The 13,421-nt window shown below is 56.3% G+C and overlaps 1 protein-coding gene across 2 annotated transcripts; it reads right to left on the bottom strand.

Moving 5' to 3' along the window:
- Positions 1–2,910: 2,910 nt before the first annotated feature.
- LOC103677397 (cytochrome P450 2S1) lies at positions 2,911–13,087 on the bottom strand. 2 transcript variants are annotated; one of them, XM_040634011.1, is made up of 9 exons: positions 12,609–13,073; positions 11,319–11,484; positions 9,324–9,473; positions 8,750–8,910; positions 8,459–8,638; positions 7,185–7,326; positions 6,036–6,223; positions 4,269–4,410; positions 2,911–4,175 (listed from the first exon to the last, which is right to left on the bottom strand). In XM_040634011.1, exons 1-9 carry the CDS (start codon positions 12,774–12,776, stop codon positions 3,994–3,996), a joined length of 1,479 nt encoding a protein of 492 aa, XP_040489945.1. In that variant the 5' UTR covers positions 12,777–13,073; the 3' UTR covers positions 2,911–3,993. The 2 variants fall into 2 exon arrangements, with proteins under 2 accessions (XP_040489945.1, XP_040489946.1); XM_040634012.1 differs by lacking the exon at positions 9,324–9,473 and having other exon boundaries at positions 12,609–13,087.
- Positions 13,088–13,421: the final 334 nt, after the last annotated feature.

Below are 13,421 nucleotides of genomic sequence, written 5' to 3'. Positions count from 1 at the left end.
TACCCAGCAGGAGGATCACTGGGTCATATGGCAGTTCTATTTTTTATTTTTGGAGAAACTTCCACACCGTTTTCCCTTATGGCTGTACCAACTTATCTTCCCACCAACAGTGCGGAAGAGTTCCCCACTGCGGAGTGGGGGTGGGGTGGGTTTAAGCAGGGCAGAGACCTGGTTTGATCTGGTTTTCGAGGATCCCTCTAAGACCAGTAGGTGAAAGGTTGGCGAGAAACGTTCTAACAGAGAGGTCAGGACCTGGCCACAGCACACGGAGCCTTAGAATACTGCGACATGATGCACCAGGAAGGGACCCAGCCCGAATCTGGTCTAATTCCCACTTTACGGGGTATTCCTGGAATGGAAAGACATCTTGAGTGGCACCGCGGAGACGGTGTCAGCCAAATCCGGGATGTGAAAATTTGTACAGGGCAAGTGACCTAGTTTCTTAAGAAACAAGTGGCGTATACGAGTTGAGGAATGGCTGCAGATTTCAAAGACCCAAGAGGCTCACAGAAAGGCCCTGTGTGGTGAGTTTGAGGGTCCTTGTTCGAACAAACCCAACTACCAAGTATACTTAATGAGACTGTTGGGGAAATGTGAATATGGAGACCACAGGTTCAGGAATTGTGAGAGGGCTGCAATGTGTGTTTGTTGTGACTTCTAAAAAAAATGCGAGGGGGAGGGGTGCCTAGGTGGCTCAGTCAGTTGGTTAAACGTCCTACTCAGGCTCAGGTCACAGGTCTCAGGATCCTAAACGTCCTACTCAGGCTCAGGTCACAGGTCTCAGGATCCTGAGACAGCTACTCAGGCTCAGGTCACAGGTCTCAGGATCCTAAACGTCCTACTCAGGCTCAGGTCACAGGTCTCAGGATCCTAAACGTCCTACTCAGGCTCAGGTCACAGGTAAATAAATAAATAAATAAATATTTTTTAAAAAAGTAAAGGGGGGGGGAATTACTGCTTAATAAGTAAAGAGTCTTTTTGGGGGGATAATCAAAATTTTTGAGGGCAGTAGTGATGGCTACACAGCATTGCGACTGTTTACCACCACTGACTGACACACTTACAAGTGGTTAAAATGATCAATGTTATGTGTATTTTAGCACACACACACACACACACACACACACAGAACTGAAGACCGCAGAAATGCTACATTTTCACTTTCAGGTCCAGTAATTTGTATTAAGCCCTTCTGGGTTGAGATTTTTCTTCTACTTGCTACTGAAATGATCCTAACTCAGGCCGGCTTTCATACTGATGCAGACGGTCCCTCCCTCTCCAGGTAGCGGGTCTGATGGTATTTCTGATCCCAGACTTCCCTCAGTGTGAATTAATTAATAATAATCTCCACGCCCAGTGTGGGGCTCACACTCACCACCCTGCGATCAAGCGTCTCACGCTCCACTGACTGAGCCGGCCAGGCGCCCCTCGTGAAAAAAAAATTTTTTTTATAGAGAATTGTGTTTTCCTTTTTTTTAATATTTTATTTATTTATTCGACAGAGATAGAGACAGCCAGCGAGAGAGGGAGCACAAGCAGGGGGAGTGGGAGAGGAAGAAGCAGGCTCACAGTGAAGGAGCCTGATGCGGGGCTCGATCCCATAACGCCGGGATCACGCCCTGAGCTGAAGGCAGACGCTTAACCACTGAGCCACCCAGGCGCCCCCATGAAAAACTTTTTAAACAAGGCAACTTGTAGCTAATGACATAGGCTTTGCATGAACCAGTGTCTGCAGTGCACTTTGAAACACCTAAAAGGCAAGCGGGAAGAACAGGCGGATGGCAGTGTGCTCAGCGGCGTGGTGGGCTGCCCGTGGGAGAGTCCGAGCAGCACCACGCAGAGGTCGCGGTGTCATTCCCTCAAGTGTGCTGCGTGTTGGAAAACTGTCATAAAATTGGGGGGGATATTCTTCACTATTAGAAATGCATATTCAGTGGTTTCCTGGAATTTGCTTCTTTTTTTTTAAAGATGCATTTATTTATTTTTTGGAGAGAGAGTGAGAGCACCTCAGTGGGGAGAGGAGCAGAGGAAGAGAGACAAGCTGACTCCCCGCTTACTTTGGAGCCCGATGCGGGTCTCTATCTCACAACCCTGAGATCATGACCTGATTCAAAACCAAGACTCCACGCTTAACCGACTGAGCCACCCAGGTGCCCCTGGGATTTGTTTTAAAGCGATAACAGGGGCGCCTGGCTGGCTCAGTCGGTGGAGTGTGCGACCCTCGATCTGGGGGTTTTGAGTTTGAACCCCACGTTAGGTGGAGAGAGTACTTAAAAAGCTAAAAAAAAAAAAAAACCTTAAAAAAAATCAAATAAAAACAATACAATCGTAAGAGTGATAGCGGAAATAAAACTAGCAGAAAGTTGACAGCTATCAAATGAGGCCAGGTGACGGGCCCAGGGGTTCATTGCACTAGGCTCTCTGCTTCTGCGTGCTTGAAAACGTCCTTACTAGGTAATTAACAAAAAAGATGTGTCCGCTTTCCTTATGGAGGGCGAGCAGAAGGAAAAGTGCCTGTGCAAAAGGCAGAGCTCGGTTAGGAATCGGGCTCCAGCAGCTTTTGGAAGGGGAGAGCTCCCAGGGCCTGCCTGGATCAGAACGTCACCTGCAGGCTTTCCCTGGCTGCCCCCCCTGCAGCCCCCCCTCCCCCAGGCAGCTCTGCTGGCTACCTTCTCCCGGTCCACACCCCCCTCCCCCCATCAGCCTCACCGGAAGTGAGGCCCAGGACAGGCCCCCCTCCCCCCACCTCCACATCTGGTACTGATGTCAACAGCCAGGGTGGGCGGGGGCCCTGTTTTTTAGCTCCCGCCCAGCCTCGAGGGAGGGGCGGATCCCCCCATCCCCACCCCTTACTCACAATGACAGACACTGTCGCAGGCACACCAGGCCCTGCTATGGGCCAGACCGGGGGCCAGAAATGAACTTTTATTGCAAAATGGGGACCTTCAAGTCACAAGGACGTCGGAGCTGGCCTCTTCCCTGACACAAGGAGTTGGAATCTGGCCCCTCCTTGGTCATCTAGCCCCCTCCACCAGGTCTAACTGGGACTTGGGGACGGGAGGTGGGTCAGTGGGTGTGTGTGTGTGTGGGGGGCAGGCCGGGGAGGCTTTTAATGTGGTTGCATAAGCAGGAGGGGGAGGTGTCTCTCTGATCGGAGGGTCTCATGAGTCCAAATTTACTTGGTTCCCAGGGCTGTGTGCCCAATTCCACACTGGGCGTATATTTGTATTTGGGAGAATTTGAGGATCAAGGTGTTTGGAAGGGGTGTCCTTGAGGGCTGAAGGCCTGGAGGAGGCTGGGGCTGTGCCCCCCCCCCCCCAGGAATGGTGTGTCTCACTGGGAAGATAATTTGGGAGCCGGACGGTGCCATGTGTAGGCTGGCTATGTGGTTTGGTGGTTGGGGGCATGTGGACGGCAATAGCCTGGATCGTGGCATTGCTGCATGAGAAAAGGCACATTGGGGCTGAAGACAGGGACAGTCTCTCTGTGCGGGGACATGACCCAGAAAGGGGCATGTTCACCTGTGCACCCAGGCTCCCAGAATTGGCAGGTGGATGGGTGAAGAGGGCTCGTGGGCCCTGAACACAGTGGCTGCTTCCGTGGCTCGTGAAGGGAGGAGCCAAACTCCCACATGTGGGTTGTGAATCGAGGGAAGCTGTGTTGTGTATGAGATGGTGTGTTATCTGGGTCCGTGTCCGTGATTCCAGATGAACTGATTCTATGTCTATGGAAAGCCGGTGGGGCAGAGTTGCCTCGTGGCCCTCATGGCCGCGTGAGGTATGTGGCTGCGTGTCTCAACAGCTGTCTGGGCTGAGTGAGTGGGGCCCTGGGGACATGGAGGCCGAGTATCTGCGTGACTGACTCTAGCACAACTACAGGTGTGTGAATGTGGCTGCCTGGGGTGTAGACTTGTGGTTCTGGAGACACGACGATGTTCACGCCCACCTCCCACGGCTCCCCCCTCCTTCATCGGGTACACATGGTGGGGGGAGGTTAGCGGGGCCGGACTTGCAGCTGGAAAGCTGGGGGGATGTTGAAAAGGCCACTGACAGCTGGCTGGAGGCTCAGGGCCCCCGGAGGGCAGGGGCTCTCCAGGGAGAAGGCCTGCAGGATGGCGGTGAGGAGGAGGAAGAGCTCTGCCCGCGCCAGGCCCTCTCCGAGGCAGACACGCTTACCTGGAGGGAACAGGGAGGTGGGACTGGGTCAGCCCTCCTCATACCCAGCGTGGGGAGGACGGGCAGGGGAGCAGGGACCGGCCCAGCAGGTACCTAAGGAGAAGGGCAAAAATGCCTCCTGCTTCTGGAACCGTCCATCCGCATCTAGGAATCGGTCCGGATTGAATTCCTCTGGCTGTTTGAAGACCTCTGGATCATGCAGGACAGAGCCGAGGAGGGGGAAGACCTCAGTGCCCTGAAGAGAAGCAATAATAAATTTACTAATATCCTTCTGCGCTCAGGCCCGAGGGCAGAACACAAGAGTCTGGAGTGTCAGGGACACCCGTTCACAAAGCGCCACAGCATCCACATATTTCAAGGGCTTATTACGGCTGAGCATTTTATCAAGCATTTCATATTACGTGTATCTCACTCCCTCTCCCACATAAACACACACATACGCTCAAGCTCACTAAATCTTTTCAACAAGTCTATGAAGCAATTTCTAACATGATTCCCATTTGAGAGGTGGGAAAACTGAGTCCCCAAAACTTATGCAACTTGCGCAACGTAGCATCTGGACACGGGAGGGCCAGGTCTTTTTACGTTTTGTTTTTAAACTGTGTTGTGATTCATCTGTGGCTGTCCTAAGCCACCTGGCCCGGGTCCAGCTCTTTCCCACTGGGCTCTTCCAGAGGTAAAGCCCAGGGTGGGTAGGTGAGGGCTGTCCGGGAAGGCTCCCCAGCCCGGGGCTCCGAGCGGCAGCCGAGCTCAGTGACTGTGATCCCAGAGCTGTACAGTGGAGGAGATGCGAGGCAAAAGGACTGCCTTCGCCAGGGACTAGGGCTAGCAGGGCCTGAGCTGGGAAGGGGCAGGGGGCTCCAGGAGAAGACAGGCTCATAATAAGGCAGACAGCTGTGGCTAAAGCATAGGCCCTGGGTGTAAATCCCGCCTCTACCATTGTAGGCTAGATGACCCCGACAAGTCTTCTCAGCCTTCAAGGCCAGTTTCCTCATCTGTAAAATGGGCATGATAATAGCCTAGGGTTGCTCCAAAGATTAAACAAGATACTATGTTTGTGAGGCGTCTGGCGCAGAGCAAGTGCTCCGTCATTGATGCCTGTGGTTACATCATCATTATCAAGAGTGGTGACAGTCACTGTGTTAGCAACGGTTGCCGCTGCCAGGAACGGGGAACCGCCAGGGAACCCCCGCCCCGCGCCCAGCTCCCTGCACCAAGAGCTGCGTTGGTGTTTTGCAAGCATTATCTCGCAGGTTCCTTGAGATCCCAACTTAATACTATTACTGTTCCCGATTTAGAAGAGGGGTACAGGGAGATTAAGGGGGTGAAGTGATTTGCCCAAGGGTCCTGGTGTTACAGGTCTGATGCGAAAACGAAGCTCAAGGAGGGAGCTGCTTGCGGGCGGGCACCTGGGGTTTCCGGGCGGACATCGCCCCCTGGTGGTGCTGGAGATGAGTTGCCCTTTAATGGATCCAGGAGCTGGGCGGGGAGAAGGGTGGGAAGGAAGAGGAGAGACTCATTTGATGGTGAGACTCCTTCGGCCCTCAGTTCTTAGACTGCTTCCCTGTCTGTCACCTGTCACCCTTGGCATGTGATTGTCCCAGCCACCTTGGAAGGAGGTAGAATTAGGATATCCATTAGATAGGGAAACTGAGGCCCAGAGACAAAGTCAAAGGCAGGAGAAAGGTACACAGAAAGAAACACAGAGGGACCGAGGTGCAGAGAGAGGGACATGGAGAAAGAGGAGATATCAGAGAGAAGAGATAGAGACCAATACTCAGAAAAAGTCAGACACACAGACAGCCACAGACTCAGGTGGGAGGCGGAGACAGCCGCTGGGCGCGGCCGAGGGAGGCCCACCTGGGGCAGGGTGTACCCTCGGAAGCAGGTGGTCTTCGTGAGGGCGCGGGGCACTCCCATGGGCACCAGAGCCAGTAGCCGCTGCGCCTCATGCAGAACGGCGTCGGTGTAGGGGAGGCGGGCTCGGTCCCCCAGGCTCGGTGCGCGGCCGGCCCCCGGCTCCCGGGTCAGCTCCTCCCGCACACGCTCTGCACCCAAGAAGAGGGGGACGGGAGGTCAGAGGTGGGGTGGGGCCCTGCCACTCTACCCTCGGAATCCCCATCTTCTCAGAGTGGTTAGTGGCTGGGGGGAGGCTGGCAGGCGGGGACAAGGAGTCCCCCAGGCTTCGCTGAGCTCGGGTCCCTGATGTCCTGTGTGCTGGGCGCATTCCCACAGCAATTCTGTGAGGTGGGTACCATTATCCATCCCCATTTCCCAGATGAGGAAACCGAGGCCCAGAGAGCTGAAGTCACGGCGGACTCCATTCCCCCGAGGCCACCAGACCCTAAGCCCCATCTTCCAGGTCAGCCCCCCCATTGGCTTGACAGCATTTAATGCAGCTGCCTGACCCCCAAATCCTGGACTTCCCTGGAGCTCACGCCCCACCCTGCCTCTCAGCCAGGTACCCTCCCGCACCATCGAAGCTTCGTTTCCTGGCTGGGCCCTGATGACCCCATTTTTTTTTTTTCTTTTCTTTTTTTTTTTTTTTAAAGATTTTATTTATTTATGTGACAGAGAGACAGCCAGCGAGAGAGGGAACACAGCAGGGGGAGTGGGAGAGGAAGAAGCAGGCTCATAGCGGAGGAGCCCGATGTGGGACTCGACCCTGGCACGCCGGGACCACGCCCCGAGCAGAAGGCAGATGCTTTAACGACTGCGCTACCCAGGCGCCCATTTCTTTTCTTTTTTTAAGTAATCTCTATGCCCAATGTGGGGCTCAAAGTCATAACCCCGGGATCAGGAGTCATGTGCTCTATCAACTGAGCCAGCCAGGTGTCCTCCCCCGCTTTAAGTAAACTTTATGCCCATCATGCTGCTGGAACTCAGGACCCCGAGAGCAAGGACCCTCCCCTACTCGGCATCCTTCCATGGCTCCCCATTGTTCAGGATCAGGTATACAAGGTACCCTCACTTCCATCCCCAGGGCTGGCTGGCACAAAAGCCTCCTACCTTGGACCTGAGGGTACTTCAGCAGAAGCAAGAGGGTATAGCGGACCGTGGTGCTGACTGTGACCGTCCCGGCGAACAGCAGATAGATGACCGTCATCAGCAAGTTCTTGTCAGTCAATTCTGTGCTTGGGTCCTGCTCCTCCTGGGAGAAACCAGGCAGAGGGGCTCAGAGAACTCAGGCTGCGGGGAATAATAGAAGGCCAGCAAACAGCCACGCCTGGGGTGCGACACAGCAAGTTCAAGCTTGGTCAGGGGGTTTGTATAAATGTTTGGGCAAGCGGGGAAGTGGACTCTTGATATTAGTTCTTTTTGGTTGCGATGCTTTTGAAAATGAAAGAGCATGGCCGCTATAAAAAACAAACAGAGAATGACATGTGGTTAGGATGTGGACAAACGGGAGCCCTGTCCCCATCGGTGAGGCTGTCATACGCTGCAGCTGCTATGGAGAATGGGATCAGGTCCCTTAAAAAATTAAAATAGAATTACCCTACGATCCAGCAATTCCATTTCTGGGCACGTACCCCAACAAGTGAAAAGCAAGGTCTCGAAGGGGTATCTGTACACCCACGTTCCCAGCAGCGTTATTCGCAACGGCCAAAAGGGGGAGACACCCCAAGTGTCCACTGATGGATGAATGGATAAGCCAAATGTGGTCTATCCATGTAGTGGAAGAAGGATTCAGCCTTAAAAAGGAAGGAAATGCCGTCCCCCGCTCCGACACGGACGGACCTTGAGGACACCACGCTAAGTGAAATAAGCCAGTTGTAAAAGGATAAATACTGTAGGGATTCCACTTACACGGGGTCCTGAGAGTAGGAAACTCGTAGAGACAGAAAGGTGGTTGCCAGGGGCTGGGGAGGGGGACCGGGGAGCTGTTGTTTAACAAGTCGAGTTTCAGTTTGAGGGGCGCCTGGGTGGCTCGGTCGTTAAGCATCTGCCTTTGGCTCGGGTCATGATCCCAGGGTCCTGGGATCGAGCCCCGCATCGGGCTCCCTGCCCAGCGGGAAGCCTGCTTCTCCCTCTCCCACTCCCCCTGCTTGTGTTCCCTCTCTTGCTGTCTCTCTCTCTGTCAAATAAATAAAATCTTAAAAAAAAAAAAAAAAAAGACTATTTTAAAAAAATTAAAAAAAAAAAAAGAGTTTCAGTTTGAGAAGACGAAAAATGTTCTGGAGATTATCTACACAACGGACAGATTCCCAGCTATACCTGAGTGGGGGCTGGCCAAGCCACCAGCCCCATTCAGCGTCCGCCCCCCGGCCCTGACCTTCCCCTACCTTTGCCATCTTTAGCAGGAAGGCATCCACGATGTCGCACGGGGGGACTGAGGTGTCCAGGCTCTCCCTGTGTCTCTGCACCTGTTGGGCGGCGAAGGTGGCCAGGACGTTCAAGTGGCCGAGGAGCTGTGTGTGGGGGCCCGGTAGGGGCTTCAGGAGCCGGGAGAACATCTCGTAGGTCTGCGGGGAGAAGGGCAGTTGTTCCCATGGGGCCTAGCCCTGCAGCAGCATGGAGGGGTGCTCTGGGGGTTCCCTGGAAAAGGTGGCTAGAAAGGGGTCCCACCCACTTACCTGGCCCCACGGGGAGCTGACCCCCAGCACGGTGCCACCTGCCGCCCGGACTATGGCCTGGAACTCCTCATCCTCGTAGGGGAAGCGGAGGCCGAAGGTGAGGGAGCAGATGATGTTGGAGGTGGCCTGAGCCAGCAGCAGGGAGGGGTCAAATGGCCGTCCTGAGGGGGGGAGGGCAGGGGGGAGGGCCGTGCTGGAAGGGGGGCCAGACAAGACCAGGAGACAGCATCGAGAGAGACAGACAGGGAAACAAAGACAGACGGAGAAACAGACAGGGAAGGAGACAGACAGGGAGAGACTGGGCAAAAGACAGATAGGGAGAGAGACAAGGAGAGAGGCAAAGACACAGACTTACAGGAGAGAAAAACAGAAGAAAGAGAAAGAAGTGAAGCAGAAAGAGTGAAGTGGCTGTACTGGGGACAGAGAGATCCCCGGGGAGACAGGAGGACAGAGACAGAAGGTGGAGGAGGAGCCGGAGGGGGCAGTGAACAGAGCCCTCCGCCCAGCCCCGGAGGGAAGGTCCCCCCACTCAGACATGCTGCAGGGGACCCCACGCTCACCCCACCCTGCTGACCTTCCATCCCCTGGAAGGCCTCCACCAGACACTGGGCCTCCGCCTGGATCAGCTCCTCGCCTTCTCGCTTCCCCATGCCCAGTTCCCGCAGGGCCAGTGTCGTGCAACCCCGCAGCTGTCTCCACCGTTGCCCATTGGCGAAGAAAACGCCTGCATGGAAGGAGAGACTCGGGGAGGGACTAGCCCCTCTCCTCACTCCCCAGGACTACTCCCTCCCTCCCAGTGAGGCACCCAGAGGCGGACTCTGCAGGCCCTGTGCTGAGTCCACTCCAGCCTAGCCCAGGGGTACGGACTCAGCAGGTGCTCAATAAATGCTTACTATTGGGGCAGAGGGTGACGTTCTCCTGAGAAGCTGGTAACTGGGATTATCCAGGCTCCCTGTGCTCTGTGATGAACCCAGAGTGAAGACTTCCTTTCCCTTCCTTCCCTCCTTCCTTCCTTCCTTCTTTCCTTCCTCCCTCCTCCTTCCCTCCATCCTCCCTCCCTCCCTCCCAACATTTACAGAGAACTACTGGGTTCCCTGCCCCATGTCATTTGGAAGCTGAACTGGGAGAGAGAGGGGGATTGAACCGACATTTCCCTCCTTTAGCTAAATGTATGCTCTGGACAAAACCTTGCTTCTCTGACCTCAGGGACCCACATGTACAATGCCAGCCCCTAGGGGCCTCCAGGAAGCCTCCTCCAGGGTGTCCCCTGCTCACCATCACAACGTGTCCCAAACTGGCCTCAGCACCTCTCCTCCTTCCTGTCTCAGCCCACTGTCCCTGGGCCCCTGACCCCTGGCCAGAGCCCTGGATGCCTCTTCCAACCACCCCCCTCCCTTCCACGCACCCCCTACCCCAGAACAGCATAGTCCCCTCCCTGGGCTCCCGCACAGCGACCCGAGGATCTTTCTAGCTCTGACTTACGTCTTCCCTGCTTCCATCTATAGCCCCTAGAAAATCCCAAAGCTGAGCACTCTGGTGTGACTCAGGCCCTGCACGACCCACTTCCCTAGCTTTCTTACTTATCCTGCTACAACTGCACTGGCCTTCTCTCATTTCCTCAGTGGTGTCAGGATCCCCCCTCGAGGCCTCTGCCCCTACTGTTCCCTCTGCCTCGATCACTCACCTCTCCACCCTCACTGAACTAACTGCACTCATCCTCAGGTCTCACTGCAATTGTCATCTCCTCCGAGAAGCCTTCCTTGATTCCTCCCCGTCTCCCTCTCCTCCCCCGACCTGGGCCTGCTCTTAGAGCTGTACCTCTCGTTTTAGAATTCTATTCCTTCCCTCCAGTCCCATGACATGCCCACCTCTCCTAGACAGGACACCACATCTATCTTGGTCACCTCTGTGTCCCCAGTAACCACTATGGGGCCAGGCATGATAAAAATTTGTCAACTGAATGAATGAATGCTTCTTCTCTCCCCTCCATGCTTTTTTACTCCTCTGCCTGGAACACCCTTCCCGCTCACCCTAGGAGTTGGCGCCCAGATAATCCGTCTTTCAAGACTTCCTGGACATCTCCAACCAAACAGGCTGGGTCAGACACCACCTCTGGTTCCAGAAATTCAGGGATTCCCCTAGCCTGGCCCTGACCCCTCTGCCTTCCCCATCCTAGCCTGGTGACAGGTCTTTCTCCCCACTGGCCAACAAGCTCGGGGTCACTGCTGTGTCCTGACAGCGACCCCAACACCAGCCTTCTCCTTTCAGGCTTAGCAGAGAATCTTTTCGACACGTTAAGTGGTCCCACCCATTCCCAGTCCCTAGGAAGCTCTCCCTGTCCCTCCCAGTCCTGGAGGCTTCACCTGCAGCAGTGAGAAGACCACAACATCTCACCCAGGCCTCATTCAATCCTCAGGGGGACCCAAGGTAATGAACACTGTTATCACTCCATTCGATGGATGAGGAAGACAGGCCCAGTGACACTGAGCCATGCACAAAAGTCACACCGGTAAGTGGGGCAGGCTCTGAGCGAAGGAGACTGAAGTCCCCAGCTCTGCTCATGACTCACCGTGGCTGTCAAAGGTCCCGTCCAGCGTCGCCAACATTCCCCGCCCACTGAACTCCTCAGCCTGACCTCCCAGGGCCTCCTGCACAGCTTTGTGCCCGACCAGGACCACCACGCGCCGCCAGGGTCCCAGGTACACGGTGAACACCGGTCCGTACTTCTTACTCAGCTGGGGGTGGGGAGGAGGGAGGGGGTGCTGTGCGGCAGGCTATTGCCTCTTTCCCTCTAGGTGTCCCCATCAGGGCCCCATCACTGGATGAGGCAGCTAAGAGGAACCCTTCCCCTGCCCCCAGACAGAAGTAGCCCCTTTGGGAGGTTCAGTTCTCTTTTTGCACCAGGCTCCCAGTTCCCCTCCCCACAGAGTCCCCAACCCCTTACCTCCTACAGAGCCCCAAGTTCCGACCCTGAGACGACCTAGCACCACCCCTATCCCCCAACTCACACATATGGCAGCAAAAATGGGCAGCTGAGACTTTGGCCTCTCCTGATTCCTCAGCTCTTGCCCCACCCCAAAACTAGCCATCCTTCTCTATCACTCTGCTAAACCCTCAAGTTCTCAAGACCCCCCTTCCCTCCCCATGTCCTGAAGTCCCCCAGACTCCTTTTGACAGAAAACCTCTGGCCTCTTCCTCCCTCTCTCCCCCAAAGGTTAGAACTGCCTCAGCCTTCCTTCTTGCCCTCCTTCCCTGCCGCCCCGGGGCCCTCCAGTTCCCTCCCAGCTGAGCTCCACAGAACTCCCGCGCCCAGATTCTCTGCAGGCTTGCACCTGGAATCCTCCAGCCAAGCCTCCCCCTGCCGCCAGCGACCGCTCCCCCTTTTCTTCTCTGCCCCTTCCCTCCCCAGCTACCTCTCCCGCAGGGATAAACCTGCCAGCATCCCAGCATCAGCTTCTCTTCTGCTTCAGGGCTCCTGCCTCTGGCTTTAATCCCCTGCTTCTACACCCTCCCAGGATTCCGTGGGCCCCTCTGCCCGGTACCCCTGCCCCTGGATCCTGCTTCCTTCCCTGCTCTCATCCTCTCCAGGACTCTGCGGGCAGAAGCCTCTGCCCCTCCTAGCCCGTGTCCAGCACACCAGGGTCCTCTCTCCCCAGCACCACCCCCCTCCCCGTTCCCCTGGACCTTCTCAGCTCTGGAGCCCTGCTCCTGCCCCACCTCAGAACACCCCTGGCCCCTTTGCCCTTGCACCCTTGGCCTGGCTCCTCTGGGATACCTCAGGGCCTCTCTGCTTTCTCTCCCTGGGCATCCCCCCCTCTCCCGGCCCCGCCCCTGCCAGGGCGTCCCCGCGGCCCCTCACCCGCAGGAGCCCCGGGTACAGCGCCCCGGGCCGGAGCTGCAGGAGGTTCCCCAGCAGCGGCAGCGGCGTGGGCCCGGGGGGCAGGTGGCCTGGGGTCCGGGACAGCGCCAGCGTCAGCACCAAAAGCAGCAGCACCAGCAGCAGCGTCCAGGTGCCGGCCGCCTCCATCGCCGCAGGTCGGCTCCTTCTCCTGGTTCCCAGATGCTCCACGCGGCTGGGCCGGTCGGGGGCGGGAGCCGGGCGGCTCCTTCTGGACGAAATCCGGCCCAGGGGGCGGGGCACCCAGCCCCTCCCGCTACCTACAGGCAGGATTCTCTCCCCGCCGCCGGATTTCTTTCTTCCAGACCACCGCGGCCGCCCGCTGGGAGATCGGGCTCTCGCCCGGCTGTCTACCAGGTCACCCAGGTTCGGGGGGCGGAGACAGCGCCCTGGGCCCCAGGTAGGGCGTGGGCACACAGGAGGAGCCTGGAAGCCGGAGACTTTGCCCTCCGGGAGGCCACACCCCGTGCCTGGAGCGGTGACCCCGCACCGCCCTCCCCGGCTCCCACCCCCTTGCTCACGGTTGTCGGGGTGTGAGTTCGCGTGTGCGTGTGCGCGTTTCTGAGCCAATTTCCTCCAGCATCCTTCATCTTCCCCATGAACTAGGAGGAGGATTTGACCTTTAACAAGAGGCTCAGGGAGATAAATCGATTGGCTCCAGGCCACGCGGCTAACGAGTGGCAGTGGGGGATTTGAACTCCGGCCATGCTGAATGATTGATTGAATCATTCCTTCACTTAGAAGTTTCCTATAGCGGTTGGGAACATGATGTCT

Source organism: Ursus maritimus, unplaced genomic scaffold (assembly GCF_017311325.1).
Source record: "Ursus maritimus isolate PB19 unplaced genomic scaffold, ASM1731132v1 scaffold_19, whole genome shotgun sequence".
NCBI lineage: Eukaryota > Metazoa > Chordata > Mammalia > Carnivora > Ursidae > Ursus > Ursus maritimus.
This window is presented reverse-complemented; position numbering and strand designations above follow the sequence as displayed.

Coding starts and splice junctions, on each gene's coding strand:
- LOC103677397 (XM_040634011.1), bottom strand. CDS start 12,776: ATGGAGGCGGCCGGCACCTGGACGCTGCTGCTGGTGCTGCTGCTTTTG. Junction 9,474..11,318: donor CGGGACCTTTGACAGCCACG/GTGAGTCATGAG, acceptor CCTTCCATGCAG/GCGTTTTCTTCGCCAATGGG. Junction 4,176..4,268: donor ATTTTTGCCCTTCTCCTTAG/GTACCTGCTGGG, acceptor TGTTCCCTCCAG/GTAAGCGTGTCTGCCTCGGA.